Source organism: Aulostomus chinensis, chromosome 24, assembly GCF_037954235.1.
Source record: "Aulostomus chinensis isolate RoL2024-O1b breed Wild chromosome 24, RoL_Achi_v1.0, whole genome shotgun sequence".
Classification (NCBI taxonomy): Eukaryota; Metazoa; Chordata; class Actinopteri; order Syngnathiformes; family Aulostomidae; genus Aulostomus; species Aulostomus chinensis.
In genome coordinates, this window is record NC_141343.1 from 6,882,963 (window position 1) to 6,909,000 (window position 26,038).

Consider the following 26,038-nt stretch of genomic DNA (forward strand, 5'->3'; position numbering starts at 1 on the left):
AAGTCAATGAAACGCTCCCATTCAGATCAGTGACCGGGGGGGGTGTGATGATGATGTGTGCAATAAGAACAACTGCAATAAAAGTTGGGAAAAGTACAGTTGTTGTTGGTGGCTAAAAAAAATAAACCCTGCTAGATGCTATTAGGGATAAAACCCTTTTCTTTTTAAGACAAGTCTTTATTGTTTCAAATTTTGCCTTTTAAATTGTGAAAATTTGAGTTCTATACAATTTTTTTGTGGTTGGTGAGACGTAAAAATGTAAAAGGGATGGAAACTTTAACTTCAGAACAAATGAACTACACCTGCAAAGCAATCGATAAGAAAACTACATGTCAAATCTGAGTATGATGTTACTTTGCAAGGATAATTCAAACCAAAAATGGATAATAAATTGTTCTGATTACGATCTTCTGATCTGGTTATAGAACAAAAATTCCATACTTGTCGAATTCTGCTTCTAAAACGTGAATCTTCCACTTTTGTGTTCACTTTCATGCTCGGAGTCCTAATTAAAGCCGCAATAAGTGATGAGCAGGCCCTGACACCCCCACACACGGCAGTGAGCATCTGTTCTTTATAGTGAGAGGAGGATAAAACTTTTTTTTTTTGGATGAAAGAGCAGACGAATGCATGCAAATATTACTTCCTTCAACCACAGGGTGGCACCAGAGAATGCGCAATTACTATTGCCCAAAAAATAAACGCGAATCCCGAGATATTTTTTGCCTTAATGTTCCAAGATGTGATGGAAATACTATACCCACCTATATTATAGCAACAAAACACAGGATATGCTAATAGTCTGAGAATCAAGGAGGGGGGAGATATCGGTTATTTTATGCAAAACTCTCATCAAATGTTTGGACATTAGCCACCTTTACCAAGGTAACACTGTTTCACCAAACATCGTAAGCTACCATGATGCACTGGTTTGACCAATTTAGAGGAGTATAACAAAGTACTGCCAGTCGGTGGCGCTGTGACGGATCCAGACCAACACTTGATGGCTTCTTCAGTGGCTCAGACTACACCCCTCCATCAAATTTGGTGAAAATCAGCCTCATAGTTTCTTTCTAATCCAGCTGACAGACGAAACGCCGCAGAAAAGATTACCTCAATGAAAATAATCACCGGTTGTCGCAGTCCATCTGGATTCTCGCTGATTGCCAGCTCTACACTCGCCCGCCTGCCTGAAAGAGGAAAAAAAACAAAATGATTTGGCTTTTATATCCTTTGGATTATCTCATCGGTCTGGGTATTTCCACTGTGGTTTCAACGTAGTAAAACCAATCATCAATGGCGTCACTATCAGATTATTAAAAAAAAAGGCTGAGGATTTTGTTGTTGATGCAGCGTTTCGACTGAATGTTGTTTTCCAACTCTGACCTCTAGTGAAAAAGTAATAGTGGTGGTGGTGGTGGGGGGGGGGACTTTTGGCTCATCTTCTCTCACGGGAGAAACTTTGTTCCCTGGAAGAAAAAAAAAAAGAAAAAAGAAAGAGGTCAAACTTTTACCTCATTTGGCAAACGATTAGCATAATGTAATGTCAAGTATGGAGAGAAGAATGAAGGAAGGTCATTCTGGAAGCTTTTTATAAAGTGCTTGTATTCCCATTTCCCTGTGTCCTCATTCCCATGCAGGCAGCAGCTATTCAGCGTGCTGACAAAGGTTTTCCGTCTCCTCTTTCGAGCTTTCAAGAAGGGCTCGAGCATGCCGGTCTCTGGGTAACACGCTACGAGATGGAAAAACTCAATCTTCCCCCGTTGCAGGACCAGTTCTTTCTAACTGATCCAGACCGTTAGCAGGTTTACAAAGGCTAGAAATCAGGTGATTATAGGGTTTGTTTTCACCTAAGCTTTTTATTTTTACTCCATCAGACATGACTTGAGGCGATGGATTGACATACCTACGCTGACCTGATTTTGATTTGCAGCAAGACAAAGCTACCAGATGTTCCACTAGATGGCGCTACTCATCTATATGAATATTCTTTTTTATTCATCACACGTGTGACCTTAAAAACTGGATCTCTCTTAGGTTACAATTTAAGCAGCTTCCCAAAAAAAAAGGAGAAAAAAAGAAAAGAAGAAGAAGTGGTATGATTTTTCTTCATTTTTTCTGTCTATTTTAGAGGAATATTTGTGTCTTCATCGAGTTTCAGGGGCACTGAGTCCAGGCTAAGCCCAGATCACGGCTCCCAACAGGTCCATTCACACCACCTGACCCTTCACCTTTTCCCAGTCGCTCCAGCTCCACGTAAATACCAGTTCTACTTGTCCTCAGTCTACAGCTTAAAGGGAGGGGGGGGTCAATAGATCTGCCAGTTAAAGTTAAACACATTGTACATTGGATTAACCCCCCCCCCACACACACACACACACACACACACACACCCTTCCTCCAGCCACCCTTGCAATATCCGTGGAAAGTGGAGCCGACCACTTTCCCATAGAACCGAACGGTATTAAGGTGATGTTTCCATGTCGGCTTGGAGAACATTACAAGGTGTGGGCCCGCCGCTTCCTTCAAAGTCTTTCTCCGCTGCCTTTTGTGTTGCTTGTTCACACACTCTGTGTACTATTCCCTGTGTGTGTGTGTGTGTGTGTGTGTGTGTGTGTGTGTGTGTGTGTTTATTGCAGACAGTGTGGTGTCCTCTTGCAAACTACCAGCCCCCCTCATCCCCTTTCTCCCTCTGCGAGGGGAATTCTGTACCATGTGTCTGCGGTTTTCAGGGAGCCTTCAAGCAAAATAAAGCAAGGAGGCCCCCCCCAAACACACACACACACACACACACCCAAAACTTCTTCCTCCCCTTCTCATTTTCCCTCTTTCTATTTTTTTACGGCTCCTTTTGCTCGAACCACCCAGCAGCTATGGAGTGACAGAGCTAATTTCGTATGTAGCCTGTAATAAAGACAAATCCATAAACATAGCAAACATTCTCTCATGAGGCGAGAGTGTTGGTGAGGGAGGAAGGGAGGGAGGGAGGGGAAGACGGAGAAAGGCTTTTTTGTTTGGCTAAGTACATAAAGAAGGGGCGGTGAGGAAAGAGAGCTGCGGGAATACATTAGAAAATGGTTATGGCATTCGCAGATCAGATTACCTCACATGCCAGTTTGACCACGACTGCATCTGTAAACCGCATTCACCGAGTCCACAGTGATTAACTTCGCCCTGTATGAGATGACGGGGGGGGGGGGGGGGGGGTTGGTGGATTAACAGAAGCAGTTTGTGACTATAATCCAGGTTCAGTGGACATACAGCACCTAGGTGGAAACACCTGTAACGTTTGATATGGCTGCTGACAAGGCACTTAAAATAATCTTAAATTACACCTTAGTCATAATCAGTAGCCTACTCATAACATACCGGCTTACTAAATATTCATGAACTCCTTAACTACAGCGATAGTGAATGTGCCCAATACACTTGAAGTAATCTTAAATTACACCTAAGTAATGATCAATAGTTTACTCCTAAAATAGTAGATTCATAAAACAGCCCATGAACTCCTTAACTATCATATGTGAATGGAAACAAAAACACTTAATCACACTAAAAATAATCTTAAACTGCTCCCTGGTAGTAGTTTGCTAATAACATAGCACATTACTAAAACGGTTAATGAACTCAGTAAGTGAAAAGTGAACAGAATACACTTAAAATATTCTTAAAATACACCTTAGTAATATTCAGTAGCTTACGAATTACATAGCCGTTTACTAAAACAGTTCATGAGCTCCTTAACTACGGGGGTAATAAAAGAGAACAGACTACGCTTCAAATATTCTTACATCACATGAAGTATTCATTAACTTATGATGTATCTATAATAACTAAAATAGTTAATGAACTCCATACTTACTGCGACATCAAAAATGAATAACAGAATGCACTTTAAGAAACCCCTTAGATTTCATTTAAGTAGTGAGCCTTAGCTAACTAATAATATCACAACTTAATACAAATAAAAGAGTTACATCTAAGTATTATTATCAAAAGCCTACTAATAACATAGCAGCTTATTAAAAAGGTTTACGAAGGCAACTAAACTAAAGGATTCTAATCTAATCTAAATTTATCTCATCTAAAATAATCTAATCTAAACTATTCTGAACTTAACTGAATTTAACAACCATAAGGTTCCAAAGCTTTGATGGGTTGGAAACCATTTAAAAGAGAGAAAGCGAGGACTGCTCTCACATTCCCACATCTGCTTTGGGAGTGAGAGCTATTTCCGTGTCCTACATCCAGAGAGCTTCCTGTGGTCTGCACTGAGGAGGAAGTCATAAAGACAGAAAGACTTCCTGTATTTTTTGCCAACATGTAACAGTAGGGACTGTACACGCCGGGTAAGGCCTGGGATTTCTGATGTAAACACCGTAAAAGAAAAGGACTCTCATCCCCTCTTAAAGAGGTTAAGACACATCTGACAAGAGATTTATGCACTTCCTTTGTACCAGCGCCTTTTCACAGATGAGGCGTGTTTTCACGGGGCTCAGCAGTCATGCTAAAGGTCTACAGCAGATTTAGAATGTTTTCATCAAAGCCCTCTCTTCCTCAAGCGTGTCTTTGCAGAGTTTCACCACTACGGCATCCCACGCAAGTCCGACTAGATCCGATCGGTCCGATCATCAGCACTCAGTCACCTCAATATGAGGTCACAGATCGTGGAAATGTTGCTCTATATTTTAGGGGCCGCGCTTACGTTTTACAAACTCAACACACTTTGCAGCAATTTAAGCAGTAAATCTGGGGAAAAGACAAAAACAATATTTTGTCACCTTGAGAACGATTTTTTTGTCTGCCAAAAAGAGTTCAACACTCAGTAAATTATGTCAAGGAAACAAGCTTCGCTATCTGGAGATAGTGAGATAAATTAAATCGATAACGAGAATCTCGAGATTACTAGAGTATTAACTTGATGCCGTTAGTTTGTCAGTGTGGAGCTGAGATGGTTAAATGACATCAACAGAAAAAGATAAGTTCTCTTAAGTGTAGTTTTGTATGGAAGCCCAGAAAGGACGCGTTTATCGCTCCTTATTTTAATCGTTTTCTCACAGGTTAATTCAACTCATTATCACAACAAAACTGCTTTTGTTGTCTGCGAAATAGACTACATGAATGAGTTAATTATCTTGAGTCTCTCTGGTCTGCACGTAGGAAGCGAGATGTAGGTGTGTGTTGTTGTAATGTCGTACGGCGAGGCCAGTAGAAGGGGCGGAGCTTGGTAGGGTGAATGTGTGAAAAAGGAGACCAAAAATAACAAAGATAAGTGCTGTTTGTACAGAAGCCCAGAAAGGACACTTGTAACATCAAGCTGGCTCGCTCTCCCTGCCTCCCCTTCCATGAACCAGTCTACCATCCAGTCCCCCATCAAGCTGGCTTGCTCTCCCTGCCTCCCCTCCCATGAACCAGTCTACCATCCAGTCCCCCATCAAGCTGGCTTGCTCTCCCTGCCTCCCCTACCATGAACCAGTCTGCCATCCAGTCCCCCATCAAGCTGGCTTGCTCTCCCTGCCTCCCCTACCAGAAGCTTCCTTCTTCAGCTGTTATTAACATTTCCATGTTTCCCACATTTTGTATTGTAAACTGTTTTCTTGTCTGTAACAACATCTACTGCCCGTCTGTCCCTCCTGGTGAGGGATCCCTCCTCTGTTGCTCACCCTGAGGTTTCTCAGATTTTTCCCTGTTAAAAGGGTTTTCTTTGGAGTTTCTCCTCAGTCGATGTGAGGGTCTAAGGACAGAGGATGTTGTTATGATGCCATGTGAAGCCCTTTGAGACAAACTGGTGGTGAAAACGGGCTCTACAAACAAAATTGCCTTGCCTTGCCTAACTACTTTTTAAAAAAATCATTTCCTCATAATGGGTCAATTTATCTCCTTTGTCTCCAGAAAACGACTTGTACGCCCCCACCCCCCCCCCAAAAAAAAGATACTGAGATAAACAAACAAGGTTATCTCAAGAAAACAAGTTTTGTTATCTTGAGATAACGAGATAATTAACTCTCATGTCAATCACGACCCGAAGCTTTGGCTCGCAAAACCAGCAGATATCAGGGAAAAAAAAAAAAAAAACCCTCTCACATTGCACGCGGAATTTTGTATTTATTGCAATTTTTTCTTTTTCCCCCCTTACGATTGCGCGTTATGGTTTTATTCTCTTCCCGATATTCTCTTTTAATCAACTTTGAACACGTTTAATGGCCGTCTCTCTTTGTTGTAAAGCACTCAGAGCTGCAGCTTTTAGCTAGACTAATGAATGAAATCATCTTTTTTTGTTTTTTTTTTACTTCCGAAGCTAAAAATATGTTTTTTTTCTTCCTCTCTGAAGTTAAAAAAAGACATAAGGATGATTTTCATCCCTGCCTATCCGTGAGTAATCATCTTGGGGACCCAGGGAAGGTCATGACCCTCTGCTGGGAAACATTGTTGGACAGTGTTAATCCGTGAAGAGTACAATAAAGTGCAGGGGTGGGATGATTGGGGGAGGGGGGGGGGGTAGAAAACATGTTAGAATTCATTATAAAATGTCAAAACTTCTCATTAAAATGAGTCAACAAACCCGGAATATAACCCAGAGTTCATGTTTGACAATCTCACCAGCACCCGGTGGTCCACTCCTGCTGCGGGTGTCCATTAGTGGATGCTTGTTAATGTGTTTGAGTCATATCCGCTGGTTATTAAACTCAGACCTACAGTATCACACACACACACACACACACAGAGTGAGAAGATGATACACCCTCAGACACAACACCTGCTGGCTTCCATCCAGAACACCTCTGATGTTTGAACTCAATGTCCTCTTGCTTTGGCTCCCGTCCACCTTCCCCTCCTCCTCTTCTCCCAGAGACGGCGGAAGCAGGAATCATCGCCGCCCGTCGCCACGACAACCAGATGGCAGCTGTGCCCGTTCGCTTGGCTCCGCTCCCCCATTCTCTCCTCGTCCGAGAGAGAAGAGTTGTGTTGCTCCATTTGCTGTGAATAAGGAATGTGAGAACTTTATCTGCCTGGAACAGAAGTTTATATATAGGATATATGAGGGTTGCCGTGGTTACCTCAGGTCTACATATTCCCAGGAAAACCAATGAAGTACTCATGGCAGCAGAGAGATGTATGTACACCCAAGACTGAAAAGTAACAAGTGTCTGAACCAAAATAGAAAGAAGAGCCATTTGTACCATTTAGAAAGCATGTGACCTTTAGGAAGAACAAGATGTGGAAAACGAGTGGGAAAGTCACCAATCTGGTAGATACAAAAAATGGTGCCAAAGTCAATGAGATGCTCTTTAAAAAGCTTGAAGAGTCCATCAGTAAATGCAAATCAAATGCAGAAAGTGTGTGTGTGTGTGTGTGTGTGTGTGTGGGAGGGGGGGGGGTCACCCTTGATACCTCCCTGGCTCCACCCCAAAGAAATAGAGCTACACAATTAATAGAAGTTAATACGGCCTCTTTGCATTTTACATTAAATATTCCAGCAGTGCCGCCTCGTTACTGTCTACCGACCCCACAAACGTAACTTTAGACGCACCTCATTGATTTTTCAATGAAAATACCAATAACCACGCAAATCAGGTCGCCACGGGATACGGGTCTGACTTCCAGCCGCGCTGCAGAGAATCGAGGTTGAACGTAAACGTCTGCATCGCTTGAGGGGCCGTGTCAGGTGGAAGACAGCTGCGCTTCTTCGGGCCCCTCTAACCTTTCGGGGGAAAAGAAAAAAAAAAGAAAAGAATGAATAATGAACAACTCCTGTGAAAGTCAGCTGTGGAATCAGGAGTGCCGCCCCTGCGAGTTTGTCACGAGCGGCACGTGATATAAGGAGCGTGGGGGGGCGCATGAGGAAAGTCTCATATCAATTCATTCCTCAAGTCCACCATCTGGGGATGAACATCCACGTCATGTAAAATTTAATGTGAGGTGCCGGGACAGAGAGGGAGGCGTTTGAGCTCAACCCTGCCAATACCACGCTGGCTAAATTACCGGTAAGACCAGTGATTAACTGTTTTGGCCGCCCGCCAAGCTGGAGTGCAAATGATCTTATCAATGGGAGTGGTGAATGTGACTAATGCAGTTTAAAAGGCTTCGTGGATAACAATCAGGCTGTTTTATTTTCCACATTACAGTGTGACATCTGCAAGTGGTCACAGAGTGTAATAAAAAAAAAAAAAAGTAAAATAAAAAAGGGGGGGGGTGGTGAGCCCACGATGATATTTCACACAGATGTTGAGAAAATCCCACCTCCGCGCTACGCCTCCCTCCCACCAGATCGGTAGCTCTTGTTGTCTTTGTGTCTCAAGCCTGGCGCCTTTTAACGCATCCATCCCAATTATCTCCATTATATCACTCAAAATGGAGCAACCCCGAGTCTCCAAAAACAAAAGAAACCACAAGTCCATCTGTGTGTGTGTGTGTGTGTGTTTTCCTCTTTTTTTTAGTGTCTTTCTCAACAGAAGTGTCTACAGTGATGGCAAATCTCACAATATTCCTATTCAGCGCCTTCCCCTGGGGGGGAGGGGGGGGGGGTAAATAAACTCATACAGCCACTTAAAAACTATCAAAACTGCCTCCACTGGAGGGAAGTCTACTCATGACACGCGGCCGTAGCAGGAAGCTAAAAACACAAAACAAAACAAAAACAGAATTTGCCAGGTTGCAGGCAATTATGACAGTGAAAATAAAAATAAATAATAATAAATAAAGCTGCATTCTTGTGACCAGAGTGAGAAAGTTCATGAACTCCAGACATATGCAGAGGTATAGACATTTTACGCTGTTTCTTTCCCTCTTTTGCAATAAAAAAAGGATGGCATTTTCTTTCTTTTCATGCATTTTTAATCCACTCATCAAAGTCAAGATTAAAGCAAGTCTTCACGTTTATCTCAGAGTGCTGACTGCGAGGCGAAATATGTCACAGTTCTTGTTCCCCTCCCTCTGCCGCAAAATAAAACGAGTGGGAACACACACACACACACACACACACACACACACACACACACACACACACACACACACACACACACAAAAAGAAAGAGGTTACATTTCAAAATAAAATAAATGTCCAAAACTTGAGAGCTGAAGGTTTTCGAGGAGCTGTTGGAAAGGAAAAGAGCTTTTTTTTTTTTTTTTATACGTGTGTTTTGGCATTGACGGCCCAATCAAGTCCTCCATTTGCAGTCCGAAAACTCTTCCGATTAGAACCGTGGCAAACCAACAGATACAACATTTTCATAACAAGTTATTTTATAAGAACTGTACACCAACACAAGACAAAAATAGACACAAAAATAGACTAGTATATTCTACTAGGACAGCCCGATTAGTGCTAGCTGCTAAGGAGGGTCGGACGCACAAACAGTACAGACAGGCACTTAAGTGCTGATGCATAGTGGAGATTAAAATAAGAGCCTAGCGAAAGACAGGAAGGAGGGAGGAGGAGAGATAAAGTTGTTCGCACACTTAAAATGTTTGGTACCTTACTGAATAAAACTAAACAAATTGTATTTATTATTTCCCAGTGACAGAAAATGAAATAGGAACTGACCCTTTTCCTCTAAAAGAAGTGTGCTACAAAGCTAGCACTAGCATGGCTGTTGACAGGGTCCTCGTATCTATGTACCGTACGTTACTTAGCATCCTGAGACGAAGGGGATTAAACTAGAAGCTAAATGAACTAATGGGATTTGCTTAGCTCTATATCAGGGGTTCTACCCTGAGCTGTGGTCAGCAGGATGGCAAATTTACATCCTGGCATTATGCTAATATGTTAATCTGACCTAGCTAGCTTTTAGCCAGGTAGCAAGCTACAGTATTCCGTGCTACAAGTGTTTCAAGCCTGTGTGTTTAATACTTTTGGTGTATGGCTTCTTCTTCTTTTTTATTTATGAATTGGCAAAATAAAAATAAAAGAAGTGGGGATAAAAAGAAAAAAGTGGGGAGATTTTGACAGAACACAAGCAGAAATATTAGAGGGAAAAGAGAGCAAACAGCAGCTACGCTAATATTTCTCACAGTAGACAGGAAGGCCAGCAGATTGCTAGTACCGTTTTTTTTCCAATGGTAGCAAAAATGCCAAATTCATGTCATATCTGACTTTTTGTGATTACCAACTTATGACTTAAAGCTCTTAAATCAAGCCTGATTTTTTTTAATATAATATTGATAATATTGTTGCACACCAAGAATGGACAGTGATTTGCTATAAAAATCTGTATCTATAGTTATAAAAAGGCAGTAAAATATTTCCATACACACTGTCAAAAAATAAAATAAGGATTACAATTTTGATATTTCAGTTCGTAACCAAAACCTTTAGTCTTGTATGGCAATAATTTCAATGTCCTCATCACCATGTTGGAAAGCAAAACAGCGTGTAAAAAAACTCAAAGTTCAAATCCAAATATTACAAAATTGTGTATATGTACATCCCGTGACTTGGTGCTTGAACGTGAATCAAACAAATATGAGGGCTACGTTTCTGAGTCTGTCATTCAAGGTAATGAATCGAATTTAACAGATATGTAAGGGGTTTTTAACCCCCACACAACTAATTGATGATAATCCACCATCCATCCCATATGACATGATTGTGGCAAATTGCTGCCCACTTTTACTGATATTTTCTGCTGCCATTTTTCAGATCAAATCAAGAAAGACAAAAACCCCCAAGCTGTTTTTTTTTTTCTTCTAAAACTCGAGACAAGGTTTAACTCCTTTCTAAAATCTGAAATTGAGGCACTTTTTTAAGCAGATATAGTTTTATATATATGTATATATATACATACATACATACATATGTACACATATGTATATATATAGTCATATATGTCTGTATATAGACATATATACATACACATATATGTACATATATATACACACATAAAAGTATGTATATGTACAGTGTGTGTATATATATATATATTCTTTTCCATACACTAAATAATCATCTGCCATTGTACTATTTAAGATACAAGTCCTTCTCTTGAGGGGCAAAAAAAAAGGACTAAAACACCTTATTTGTCTTTTTTTTAACCCTTCGCTGGATGGCTTCCACTCAAGGAATGAAAGCAGCTTTTCGAACAATGTCATTTGGCACGTGTTCCCCGTTGGTTTCCGTCACCAACAAGAAAATGAAAAAGCGTTCTCCATCACTTTCTGTCAAAGTGCTTCTGGGGCGTGTCCTTTCCAGCTGCTCGCTCGTCCTGATTGGTTGCCTCAAAAGGAACAGGAAGAGCCCCGTACCACAATGCCTGCCCTCCTCCCACCACCGCCGCTGCCGCCGCCAGCCTACGCTCCAAGGACGCCGCACTGACATCAGCACTCTGGAAGACAAGACAGAGAAAAGAGGATGTGGTTTAGTTACATGGAACATAAACAGTAACTCAGATATGAAGCAGGAGTAATTATTATGACATGTATATTTCTTATCAGGTAAATTCTAACATCTCATGTCAGATATCAGTGTCTACTATCAGCTCGGGTACACACCGACCTAAAAATGAGCAACAGGAATACACACTAAAGCTAAAAAAACGGAAAAAAAAGATTGACAGATACAGACAAGAGGAAAGTGACAGCAGGAGAAAGTGAGGACGCCTTACTACTGCTGGGACAAATCGAAAGGATGAAAACGCCATAGGTTTCCCCCGTCACGTTAAAAAACTCAAACGTACAGATTAAGATGATCAGGATACTGTTAAACTGCAGTGTCGAGTTTTCAAAAAAAAAAAAGAAAAAAAAAGCAAGTTTGAAGATAATTCTGCTCGACAGCACAGCGAGCCGTAGAATCCTCTGACAACCAATAAATTCTAGGATGAGACGACACGATATCAAGCTGATAATGACGCGACTCAGAAATGTAGGACACCCTGACAAAGGGTGTCAAACTTTGAAACGAGAAGGGATTCTTTAAATCCCCCCCCAGCCCCAAATACCTTAGATAACTACATGTACACACTTAGATAACTGTCAATGATACAAGTCATCTAGAGGTGAAAACCGCCTCCTGTGTCAGAACAAACACTTCCTACTTGTGTCTAAGAAAAGCTGGGCCCACACACACACACACACACACACACACACACACACACACACACACACACACAATCCACAAATAAATAGTGACTCATGCCAAAGTTTTGTTGGCAAAAACAAACATCCATCATAATTCAAGGGTGTACAAATATTTCATTGTATTTTTACACGTTGTACCGCAGTTATGTAATTCAGTCCTGCAAATATTTGATCAATACGGCGTTACCGTTGAATGACTCCACAATGCGTGAAGGTCACAGTGACCTTTAACCTCTAAAATGTTTTCAGTTCATCCTGAAGTCCCCGTGGATGTTTGTGGCAAACTTGATGAACAACAGTCAAAGCGTTCGGGAGACATTTTATTTGTGTGAGGTGACTGTAACCTTTGACCATCGAAGCCTGGAGTTCATCCTTGCGTCCCAGCGGAACCGCATTTTAAGACATTGCCTCAAGGTGTCCCTGAGGCATCAGCTTCAGCAGAACAGGCCAGATGTGCGGTAGCAGTGACTTTGACCTTTAACCACCACAATCCTTTTCGGTACATCCTTGAGTCCCAGTGGATGTTTCTGGCAAATTTGAGGACGTTCCCTCAAGGCATTCTTGAGGCATCTGCTTCACGATAATAGGAGCGACACTGCCCACTTTTGAGGGGAAAGGGACCTTGACCTTTGACCACCAAAACACTTTCAGTTCATCCTTGAATCCCAGTGGATTTTTATGCCAAATTTGAAGAAGTTCCCTAAAGGTGTTTTTGAGGAACTACATCAACAAGGGTAGGACAGATGACATCGATATGTGAGGTGACAGTGACCTTTGACCACCAAAACATTTTCAGGTCATCCTTGCGTCCTAGTGAATGTTTGTGTAGAACGTTAAGAGCTTCTCTCACTGTGTTCCGTATGGGACAGCGATCGCTCGCACATGAGATGACGGGGAATTTGACCTTCGACCACTAGAAACATTTTTGTTCATCCTCAAGTCCCAGCGAACATTTGTGCTTCATCCCCTGAAGGAGTCCCTGAGAGAACGCATTCTAATAACTGACATAGGCATAAAAGTGTAAATACAACAACTTATCATAGAATAAATGAACCAGTAAGTGTGTTAATATGATTTGTGAATGTATGAATGTGCTGAACCTATCCATCCATTTTCTACCTCTTATCCTTTTAAGGGTCGTGGGGTGGGGGGGTGGGGTGGGGGTGGAGCCTTCAGGTGAGAGGCGGCATTCACCCTGGACGGGTCGCAACCATTCACACTCACAGTCACACCTACAGTCAATTTAGAGTATCAATCAGCCTCGTCCCCTCTTGATGTCTTTGGACTGTGGGAGGAAGCTGGAGTACCAGAGAGAACCCACACAGGAACAGGGAGAACATGCAGACTCTACACAGTAAGATCCCTTGCTGGAGCCGAGGCTCAAACCTGGAACCTTCTTGCTGTGAGGCGACAGTGCGAACCACTGCACCATCAGGAAGTAGAATGAAATGGATATCAGACAAGGAAAACTAAGACGACAGTTCTATTAATCTGTGTTAATGCCGCGATTGTGACAACTCGGATATCGGAATTTCAACCCAGAGATTTCTGATACCATTACGTGAAGCCAAAAACTACCGACATCTCTGACCGCTCATTGCCAAGTTGGAGGCCGTTTTGTTCCCTTTCCACAACTCAGAGCTTGTTTCCCCCCCAACTTCTGAGTTATCCTGAAAGCATCGTTAGTTGCCGACTCATGTCTGACGAGGTGTGTTTTAACGTTTCGAGGTAAGAGAGACGGAAAACGTGAATTACGACTACTGCACATGTATTAGTCAATGCAATATAACCGGGTTACTTTCAGTCAAAAGAAGATGACTCACACTGAAGGCATCCAGGCCACCATGAGCCAAAACAACAATCGCACAAAAGAGAACAAGCTCCGAGAACATCCTCTGTCTCTCATTCCCTAAAATTTCCCAGCACCGCTTCAGTCTCTAATTGCATGAGGGTGCTCTATATTTACGCCCCTCCCTCTCTCACTCTCTTTCCAGTTTGTCTTCTTCCTGGTGCAGTGAGCTATATTTAGTCCCCCCCCCCTCCCCCCCTTCAGCACAGACAGTGCCCGCCAGCCGGCCAAGCCATGACGGCCTAAAGCAGAACAGAGCGGTGCAGGAGCGGCTCCCACATTTAGCTAGCAAGCCAGCCAGCCGGCTCGAAAAACAGCAACACAAACAATCAAGGCGGCCAAGCAAAGGACCGGAGGAGACAGGCGGGAACACACACACTGGTGCGCTGCGATGATGAACACACAAGAAACACACAGGAAGATGCTATATTTATACAGATAATGACGCCCTGTCGCCAAACACAGGCAATTAAACACCGAATGGCATTTACTGACTTTCTCGCTTTTACACCCAACTAATCAGACATCCCCTTATTTCCTATCCATGAGCGGCCCATCAATAAGTCGGACCCTCCCCTGCTGCTGGTGGATAGTCCATCGATTTCCTAGCGTGGTTTCTCCATCTGTAGGCTAATCACTCTAATAATGACTGCAGTAGCAATTCAAGGACTGTCTTTTTCCATCATTTTCTGTTGCAAGACAGCAGTTAAGACCAGGTTTATCTTCTTGCACAGTCCAAGTCTGGACAGTAAGTGTGTGTGCGAGTGGCTCTCGTGTATGTGTGTGTGTGAGAGTGATTAGAAGAGTCTGGGTCTATGTCTCAATGGCAGATTGCCTGAAATCGAAAGCCACCCTGTTCTCTGGTCACAAATCGAGCGTGTCACTGTGTCATTTTCTTGCCGCTTGGCTCCAACAAGACCCAGAGCTCCGGCAACGTGATGTGAGTCACTGGGTCCACTGGTCAGCTCGGGTTAAACTTTTTTTTTTTTTTTTTTTTTAAAGGAAAGTGGGCAGGCGCACAGTAGTGCTATTAGACCTCATCACACAGATGTAGTGAATGAAAACAGAAGCTGGAAAAAAAAAAAGGTACAAAACAGCTGAATATCATCAGCGGAGTGATAGTTTGTTCTATGGAAAACATGACGGAGCGTCACTGTAAACTTGTGTTTCACTATTGGAGATGCACCATAATATGTGCAAATACTGGCCATTGTTTAAAAATAAATCAGCCCAATATAAAAGTCTTTTATTTTTCTCATCATCTGCTGAGGACACAATGCCAAAATTATATGATTTATGGGTTGTTGTTGTTTTTTTTGGGATGTAAAGAAAAATGTAAATCTTCTGTTTTGCTTTGTGCTTCACGTACAAAATGTGAACTTAGTATAAACCAGAGGTAATAGTGAGATCAGTTAGCATCAGTTATCGGCCAAATCAGTTGTAAAGTATCGGCATATCTTAAAATTGTTCAGTTGTCTCGTTAGCCTAGCCTAGCGAGAACAATTCAAAAGAAGGGTTGAAAAGAACTCGGACAAGATTTCTTGCTATAAATGTTATTAAACACTACAAAAAGAAAGCAGAGAAATTAAAATTTCCGATACTGATTCTAAAACCTGAACTTGCACTCGGCCGATACTAAGAGCTGCTATAATTCCATTACTTTAAGAACAATTTTCCAAAGACCTTAACCATTTACTTTGACAATCCCCTATGCCAGCCACACCCACCTGTTTTTGGTGGAATTTTCCACTGAGAGACACTAACACTTCGCTAACATTTGGCTAGCTCTGCAGCTAAATCTGCTAGCTCCCTCCAACTTCGTCTTCAGTGCTCTGAACAGTAGTAGCCAGTGGAAGAACAGCACAACCACCTAGCTATTGTTTTAGAGTCGTGGCAAAGACGACGAATTGAATTTTTGTTACGTAGAATTGGTCAGAGCTAACGGCGCTAACGGGGAAGTACCATGATCCTATTTTGGGGCTAATAATTCATGTGATATTAAATTGGTGTGTAGACAGCTGATTTCTGCGTTTATACCAAGTGTTTGAGGCACTTTGGAGCTCTAAATACAAGTCATTAAAAACATAATCTGATCAATTAAGAAAAAAGGACTTTGAGCCACTTTTCATCATTAGATCAATTTGACCCGTTTCTGGGAAACTAATCTTTCTGAATGCTGCTAAATGGAAGGGATGAAATGAGGTGAGGAACGCTATTATTAGTGCAATGTTCCATTACATGTGTTTTCAATTTTTCTTACACGGATAAGTTATGGGATAAACGAGTTTGTGATACAACTAATAATGGCCTCGATTGGAACAGATTTCCAATGTATGGGGATGTTTGAAGAAAACTCGGTTTGCTTTTGTAACGGAATTAAAGGTGGTTTGAGGTGAGGGTTTATCACATTATCTTGTCTGTTTAGAAGTGTCTCCAGGCAGAAAACACACCACTTCCTGGATACGTCAATCGGCGCATTGCAGACAAAGAAGAATGTGTGGTTTGTGAGATAACGCGTCAACCGCATCACTCGGTTTCAGCAAACGTTCACCCAGTAGAGGTGTGGCACAAGAGACCTCGTCTCCTACAGCCAATCCTGACATTTGACCTGCGCTCTTTTTCTTCTGGAGGTCACTGTAAGAATGTAAAAAACAAAAAAACAAAACAGAAATTCCACTCAAAGCCTTTTTTCCACGATGGCAGCAAGTTTTGGAGCCAGCAGCTTTAAGCTCCTGTGATCCTCCAGCTCTGTTATTATACTTGATTCCATTGAATCATGTCTGAGGTACAACATGAGCCTGGGATCAGCATCAAGACAGCTGCCGATACGGCGAATAAACGCTGGCAGACTGAAGCAGCGTGGTAGCTCCCGTGTCAGTGACGCCAGAGAGTCTGTCAGCTACGAACACAAAATCTTCACTCTGACCACTCCGACCACAGTGTGTCTGATTTCTCAGCACTTGTCATCCACTGGCACGCCTGTGGATGACAATTAAACTGATATTTCAGCCCACATCTATCCACAGATATCAAACACTTGCCTCCCACAGGCTTTTTTTTTTTGTAAATTGCTTCTTCATGCAGCTGTAGCCAGTGAGGACTCTGGGGGGCGGCTGTGTAAGATGTTGAGTGTCCTTACTAATTGCAGGGTTTCCGCCAGTGTAAGGCGAGCTCCTAACTTGACTCCCTGGCAGGCCTGAGCTGAAGAGAGTGCATGTCAGGGAGGCATGATACTGGAAATCTGATATGCCTGTATTTTTACCACTGATTTGGCTGATAGCTGTAAAAAAAACAAAACAAAAAAAACACACGGTTTTGCTGATAAATGATATATTTGGCACATTATTTCTTCATCATAAACAACAGATGATGAGCAAAGATGAAAAGACTTGGCCTGATATAAATATCAGCCATCAGGCAGATACGGATATTTTTAATACTGGCCAACATCTGCCGATAGGCCGAAGTTAATGCGCATCCCGGCAGCTACTGAATATTTGCTAGTAGTGACATCTAGCTGTGAGAAAATCAATGCCGCAACATATCACAATATCCTTCTTTCATGTATCAGTACTCTAATCAACATATTATGATAAAATTGTTTCGTGGCCCATGTATGTTATGGCAGTTGTTTTTGTGTTTGTTAATGTTCACATGTAGCCACTGCTACCCGTGGTAGCATCACTAGCTTCACTAGTTCAACTATTAGCGTGAAGGTCAGTGCTGCGCAATTCATGCAATAATTATCCTGATCATGATTTTGGCTTCACTGAAAAGTCCCCTGCATATCAGATCAGGTGCTTCCTAAACTAGCATGCCACCAGGGGCCGCTGTTATGTTTTGGCTTCATTTTTAGGGAGCTGTCCACCCCCACCGCAGGAGCCTGTCCAGAAACTTCCTGGATATTCAGATTCCAGAGAAGAAGAGGAATATCCAACAGAGAATAGACGGGAAAAATGAAAAACAAATGTTCCGAAAAGCAGGTGAAAAGCAAATCCCTTGAAATGGATCATCATTGTTGTTCGGGAGTAGTTTCACAGCAAGTGATGTTGAGACAAACAAATTATGTGGGGAGTACATGAGAATTGTGAAACCAATTTGTTAAGCCACCTGAAAAAAACATCAGAAACAGAAGCAGTGAAATGAATGCATCGTCACAAACGTTAGCATTGTGCATTAGCAGGCATGAAGCACAACATGGAGGGGCAAGCAAATCTGCTTATATAAATGTTAAAGATAATTTAAAAAAAAATTTAAATCATTGAAAATAATCTCAAAATTGACTGAAAAATCTTCTGAGATTATCATTTTGGCTATAATAAGTAGTAGTTCCAGTGTTTTGCTAGCCACCAGTTGATTTAAGTGACCTGGTTAACATAGATGCTAGCAAGAACTTTGGGCCAGATACTTCAACCAAAAGGGTATTTTGGATTCATGTATTTAAAAAATCGGTATCTTGAGGTCATTAAAACTTTATTTGCTACATCACTTCTTTGTGACTCCAAAATGCAGAATGAGAAGAGCTCACCGTATACATTTAGCTAGAGGCTAATAGCAACTGATGGCGTACAGCAAAACTGTCCAACAAGTTACTGCTCGCTTGTTTTTAGCTCACATCAAAGATTTTGTGGATTACTGAGCAAACAACAAGATTAAAGAGGATGGGGAATAAATGATGGGCCTGAGAGTTTTCAAAAAGACATTTTTGAGCTGCTGTCAGCCATCAAGTCACGATTAGCTTCAAGCTAAATATACATGGCTAGCTCTTTATGCATCCCGGAGTCCTGAAGAAGTGATACGGGGGGGGGGGGGGACATGGTTGTGAGTCCAAGACACCAATGTTTGAGTACTTGAAAGGTTAAGTACACTTTTGGGTGAAGTATTGCCTGAAGGTACACCAATATTCTCAGTTGTAACACACTTTTTCTTTTGTTGTTTTGCTCACTAACTGGCCGAGCAGGAACGTTTAAGACTGCATTTTTGAAGTAAACAAGGTCATACAGGGTTTCTACAGACACAGAAAAGGAAGGTGTGTTTTGTTGGCGTGACGAGAAGAATCGCTGTTTAAAGATCCTGACCAAGGTTTGAGGCACACTCATATTCATGACACCTGACAGGGTTGCAGTAATCGGTCATTACAATCTAATATAAGCATCATAAATGACAACCCCTCGCAATAAAAAAGCCAACTTTTTAGTTTTGTAAACCCACATTTAAAGTCTACAGTGCTATTTGATACTCAGATGACAGACTTTGGGTTTAGTTTTGACTGTCAAGGACTGAGAGAGAGAGAATGTTCTCAACCACTTTGGTTTCTGTTACACGGCGAGCCAAAAAAAAAAAAGAAAAAAAAAAAAAAAGCACCACAGCAAAACAAAACAACATCAAAAAAATCAACAGAAAACAAAAAAAACTTCGACACGATATCTGCGCACTGAGAGAGACGTCAAACTGATGTGTCAGATGTTAAAACTGCTTTGTGAGCTTAGTGGAGCGGTTAAAGAAAGTTCAGTCCTCAAAGGACACGGACTGTAATATTGCGATAGCAAATTCGGCTGCGTCGTCTGTTTTTCTGCTTTGGCCGCGGCGAGGACTCCCGCGGGGATGTTGAGAACGCTGTTCTGTAGTATCCAAAATATCCTTACATCACCGCAAAAGACACTTCATCGTATCTTGATGCCTTCAACCTGGCTGGAGGGACGTTCTGACGAGTGATAACGCCGGACAAATATCGCCTTCATCAGCAGAAGCGCCCGCATGATGACAACGCTGCTCTCTGTGCTCGGCTGTTAATTTCCAAACGTGATGGCTGAAAGAAGACTCCTGCATGGGCTCGTTTCTTCTCACACACACACACACACACACACACACACACACTATTGTGCCTTTAACCCTGCTGCTGTCAATCACATTGCGGCAGCTATGTGAGAAGTTACTGTATTTATCCGTGAGTGAGTCGCAATACGATTTTTTTTTTTTTTGTCGCCGCAGGTGCTGCAGAGAAGAAAAAAAAGATAAGGTTGGATTTTTTTTTTTTAATAAGAGATGAATGTGTGGAGAGAAATTATTTAATGATGACATTAAAATCTGATGTCTTTACGTCACCGTAGGTTGATTGATGTTACAAAAAAAAAAAAAAGAAAGAAAAAAGAAATTCCTAAATAACACAACGAAACGCTCCAGGCCGGTTTAACTTTGCAGCAGCGCAGCGGGAGAGACTGAGTGGGTGTGTTACAGCACACAGAGGAGCAGGAATGTGTGGGGACAGGAAGAGACAGACAGAGACCGGGCAACACTGCTGAGTCGGGGGAAACGGTGGGGTGGGGTGGGGTGGCAACAACCAAAAAAACAAAAAACACATTTGCAAGGGGGAACAACATTTATGACCCCCCTCCTCCACCCCGCCAAGCCCAGCAGCTCCCATCCAAGCTTTTTGTAGAGTGAAGAAAATCTAAAGATCCACTTGTTCTCCTGTCAGCAAGCTGAGTTTGGCTGAGTTGACCCTCATCTGGGTGTGAACGGCACAGGACGTTCAACAAAGGCTGGCAGCAGTGCTGGAGAGTTAGCTGAGCCCGTATTTGCAACCCTATGTGTGTGTGTGTGTGTGTGTGTGTGTGTGTGTGTGTGTGTGTGTGTGTGTGCATGCGCGCGCACCCGCACCTGGAAGCTTTTGAAAAAGTTCCCATATCCCTACAGTGGGCGGTTTACAGGGTGCAGTTGAGTTCAAAGCAAAGTTCAAAACAATTTTTTTTAAATTTTGTATCCAAGATGGAAAAAAAAAGCACCTATAGACCGATTACTTTGCTAATTAAAACATCTTTGAAGTCATTTTAGTGGGTTGTATTGTTGCTTGTATGTAGTTTTAAGGTACAATCTACAAATACTGTCATTGTACATGAAAACTTTAACTACCACATTACCAAAAAATACAAAACAAGATCCTGACCAATACAAATCCCAGATGATGTAAATCAGGGATGCATATCGGCAAAATTTTCAGAACGATTTTGGCTGAGAGCCGATTTTCACAGATGGCGATGTAAATATCGGCTATGGGGCCGACACGGAATACAACGACAAAAAAGAGAGAGAGATATATCTGCCGATACATGTATAAATAAAATATTTGCCATTTTACACGTTGAACCGCTGAACGTTTCATGCCTTCTAGGCTTTAAAGTCCCACAATAAACGTGTGGATGTTGAATTTTAGACTGACCCTTCGACTCATTCCGGCTCAAAAGTGGGAACAAGAGGAAAAAGCGAATCGGAGTAACACTCGTAAAACTAGATCATGAACATATCACTTGTTCCTGACCGACTTCTGACTGCGTAGTGACAATTAAGGCCAAAATAGTTCACCTGCAGTCCAGTTTACAGCAACATTTACTGAGCCTAAGTGCCAATAAAAGCATAAAAATGGCAATTGAATGTCTCCGAACAGCTTGTACTGCAAACGCATTATGTCTTTGACAGTCAAATAATCCCACTGAAGGTCCAAAAGTCAAATATCTTCCTGTGGGAGAGAGGACATGTTCTCATCTTTGAGTACTTAAGAAGATGTTGCAGTTCCCTGAGTAGAGACATCCTTTTAATTTTTGTAAATACAGAGTTGAAAACGTGGGAGTCCTTGTGTGACCGAATCAGGCCGGTCTGCTGAAATGTGACATGGGACGTCCTGTCCCTGGATGGGACACACACGGCTCCAGCCAAAGAGACTACAGAGTTTTGGGGGGAGTGTTATCTCATTCTCTCTCTCTGTCTCTCTCTCTCTCTCTCTCTCACACACACACACACACACACACAGGAAATTGATATATGGAGTGATGGCATAAGCAGGTGGGGGTCCTCGTTTCTGAGTAAGGCTTTCCCAGAATGCAAGTCGCCAGCTCTCTGACGTGGACGGACGATATTGAAACACAAGACGCTATTGCATCACTGAGAGAGGCAGCTGAGGGACGGAGCTGCTGCTGCTGCTCACACATTCTCGCCTCTCGCTTCGCTTTCGACGGATCGTTCTTTTGTTTTCGTCCTGCGTTGTTTTGTTTTTTGGGGTGCGTTCGCAACACCTGAGGTTTTCATTTCGAGCCGCGCGCGCCTCAACCCATTTCTCAACATTCGTCGAGATGGACTCTCTCACACGGCCCCAGCTGAGTTTTCCAGGACTGAACTGCAATACACACACACACACACACACACACACACACACACACACACACACACACACACTCATTCCTGGAAAGTCACACAAGAATCAAACGCAATTCTACAAACATCATTATTAGTATTCGTTATCCGTCTTGTTCTTTTCTTACAGTTTTTTTCCACGAATGCCACATCGGTTCCACACGTGTGAGATGGGGTGACTCACTTCTTAGCAACTTTCATCATTAGCGTCGGAAAACATTTATTTTTACCAGTTGCCTAATCTGGAAAGTTACAAGTTACTTACTAAATCAGGCAGAGGAATAGGACTGCAATTAATATCACTCCGTATGAATATTTCAGTTTTGATGCGCTGCTGCGTCCAAAAAAACTGAGCTGGCGCGTCCCTCTACGTTTTAAGATTTTTCTTGGAACAATAATCATAATAAGAATAACACCATGAATACAGAAGAATTGCCAAGCCAGCACATGTGATCCTTCTATTCTCTCTCTTTTTTTTCTCAGTAAGCCTTCAAATAAATCCCCTTTGTATGCAATTGAGCCGAGTCCAAATTTCACCTTAAAATCTCCCACTGATTTGGAGAGAAAAGCCAAGCGAGAGCAGGTTTTTTTTTTTTTTTTTTGCTCAAATGGCAGTCTGTGCGGCGCAAACAATAAATCAGGATAATCAGAGGAGGGGGAAATGGTTTAATTAAACCTTTCAAAGTGATCCCTGCATCACTTTTCTGTCACTGTCTCTACGAGCACAAGTACCGACTGACAAACCGTTAAACGGGCGATGGGGAGCTGACGGCGTGGAATCTGGATCGCATTTGGAAATCCTGTCCGTGTGTTTGGAAACTGATGCCAATGTGTGTGTTGCCTCAGTGCGCGCGCGTGTGTGTGTGTGTCCGTGTGCCAGCTCCAGGCCTCTGCTCCAGTCTGATGATGCGTTGTGTAATTATTAATAGAGACACTCTTGCCACACTCACACTGCAATAGCGCAAACACACACCGCAGAGGCTGCAAAGGATTAGGTTACTACATGTTGCTTTATTAAGTTTAAAGTGGGGGAACGACTGGGGGGAGGGCACCGCGCGCGCACGTGTGTGTGTGCAAATACTGTAACTAATGTGATGTGCAGGCATTCACCAGTGGGAGATTGTGAATGTTTTATGTTGCATGTCTGAAAGTCTTGTTTCAGGCTCAGCCGACCGTCCTCTGTACACAACATCTCGTCCGCTTAACATGTTTGCTTTGCGCCCGATTATAAACGCCCCTTTTCTTTGGTTTTACTCCAACAAACTGGATCCGACACCATGAAACGAATCCTCAGCTCTGAAAACCCCCGCTAGCCAACGCTTTTCATTTTAACGATACATTTTTACGTCCAAACTCAAAAGGAACACTGGCATATTATCATGACTCAAGTCTGCAGGTCAACATGTAGCAAGCTAAAGTCGCATCTCGCGAGTTTAAGTTGACTATAGCTTGCTAAAGTTGAATATATGCTCCTCAGAAGGTTTTAGAAATGAAAAAAACTGAGCAAAAAGATGAGTAAATATCCATCCATCCTATACCGCTTATCAGCTAAAGGTCGTGGGGGGGGGGCAAGGGGTGGAGTACACCATGGACGGGTCACCAGTTCACCGCAAGATGAGTAATTATTGGACTTTAATTGGTCAGAAACATGACTCCAAGGGAAAGCTAATGTTTCGCAATGCTAGATGTGTAAATAGAAAATTGTTAGCTAACATTACGCAAGCACCTTCATTTGTTTAGCCCATTTCAGACAGGGCTCATTTTAAGTGCTTTACAGGGTAATAAAATACAGTCAAGGTTAAAGATTTACAGGTAAATAAAGTAGAGATACAAAAGGTGAAAGGCTTTAAAAGCCCTTCCATTGAAGAGAAGCCAGATTTTGTTCATGCTAATATGTCAGAGCTAACTGTGACCAAGGCTTAGCTAACATTAGCCTTTTGGTGAATGTTACTAGGCCTCTTGCCCGAAGTCAGCTGGGATAGGCCTCAGCCCCCCTTCACCCGCAACCCTTAACACACAAGCGGTATAGAAAGTGGATGGATGGAACATAGTCAATCAGGGTCAAGTCAAGCTAGCACAAAAACTTTTTTTCTGCAAAACTGAGGGAGTATTTTCAAATTGGAGAGTTTTTATTAATATTTACAAATGAGATATTTTAAAATTCACCTAAAATAGGCTGACGGAAACACTGCTGCTGCGCGTACACAGTAGCTAGCGACAAAGAAAAAAACGCCCGTTTGCAAGTTTGACAGGCGGAGTTAGCGGAGAGACAGCGGGCAGTGGGTTGAAAAGAGGAAGAGGCTTCTGGAATATTAAAGGAAAAGAAATGTGTAGTTACATCCAAGCCATTTGAAGGTAGTTGTTTTTTTGTTTTTGTTTTTTAAAAACCCTCAAAATATGCAAGACGCAAACTTAAAAAAAAAACAAAAAAAAAACCCCCAAATAAATCGATGCCGGGAGCAGCCTTTAAAAGTGCAGTTCTGTTCTAGAGAAAAAGAAAGATAAACGAGCACAATAAATATCCCCTCTTTTAAATGAACAATGTAAGTGAAGCCACATGTTTTGCTTGGATTTTCCTATCCTCCTTTTTCCCTTCCTGATCCTACTCTTGATCTGATATTTATGTCCGATCTCACAGCCAGACTAAATAAATTTATGAGGTGATATTTGTTTCTGGTTCTCAACTTTGTTTTGAAGTCCCTCTGCTCCTATCAAAAGAAACAATTAATAGAATTTTTCTGGACCTTTTAGATTGCGCGCAGTCACACTGTGTCAGCCGTTCCTGACAGGACAACGCTTGCATGCTAATTACGCCGCCGATAAGTAAAATTAACATTCATAAGTCTTGTTATTGCGCGTCTGTGCGCGAGTCCTTTTTCATGTATTACGCAATTCAAGCAAAGTTAGAAATGGATGCTTGAAATTCAAGGAAAAAAAAAACTATATATACATGTGCAAAAAAAAAAAAAAAAAATTAAAAAAATCCAGCAGCATGTTTTTTACCACCGGTAGCTGTGATTTAGAAGTGTATGTGATTTGCGGTAAAAGCGGGGGGGGGGGGGGGGGGGGGGGGGGGGGAGAAAGGTTCAGTCAGCGAGGTCCTTCAGAGCCTGCTGCACGCGCGGTTGAACGGGACTGAAAACAGCTCGGAACAAGAAAACAACGTCAAAAATGGACGGCGGTTAAAGCGCTTTGAAGGAAGATCCAAGTGTCAGATGGCACAATGACAGAACACGCTGGTCGTGTGTGTAATGTATGAGTCAGTAGACCACAGGCTGTTGGGAAATAAGTATATGTGTGTGTATATATGTGTGTATGTACGTACGTGTGTGTGTGTGTGTGTGTGTGTGTGTGTGTGTGTGTGTGTGTGTGTGTGTGTGTGTGGAGTAGCGCTGGGCAGCAAGGCAGCAGTTGTGGTTTCCTTGGGTCATGGCAGCATAAAGTAAAACTACTACAGCCTGTAACTAGACAAGAAGCACAGACACACGCAAACAAACACATCAGACAAAGAGACATGATGTTGTTGTTTTTTTTCCACTCTATAACCATCATTTCTCGCATCTAGTAAAATCCCTGCGGACCTGCGTCTTGTAAATGAGCGAGCGTGATGACGCATGCGCGATCGGCGGCCACGTGTGTTGTTTTGGACAAGATGTGGTGATTCATATTCAGGTTGGCTTGAAAAAAAATTAAAATAAAAAGCTCCACAATCAGCTCCCGGTGGGACAAAACTAAATGTCACCTCATCGGTCTGACACAGCAAGCACACGCGCCCACACACACACACATGCGCACACACAAACACACGCGCTAATGACACTCACAAAGATAATTAACCTGACGTGTACTAAAGGGCGCGTGTGCCAAAAAACATAAACAAACCACGACATGTTCCTTTTTTGGGCTTCCCGTGTTGACAACTGGTCA

General features: G+C 42.3%; 1 protein-coding gene across 2 annotated transcripts in view; it reads right to left on the minus strand.

The window, feature by feature from the left end:
• Positions 1–10,187: 10,187 nt before the first annotated feature.
• LOC147238552 (insulin receptor substrate 1-B) overlaps positions 10,188–26,038 on the minus strand; it is a 55,885-nt gene continuing 40,034 nt past the window's right edge. For both annotated transcript variants that reach the window (XM_086197326.1, XM_086197327.1), the window contains exon 4: positions 10,188–11,324. In XM_086197326.1, coding sequence (XP_086053452.1) covers positions 11,317–11,324 — 8 coding nt within the window. In that variant the 3' untranslated portion in view covers positions 10,188–11,316. The remainder of the gene's footprint in view (positions 11,325–26,038) is intronic.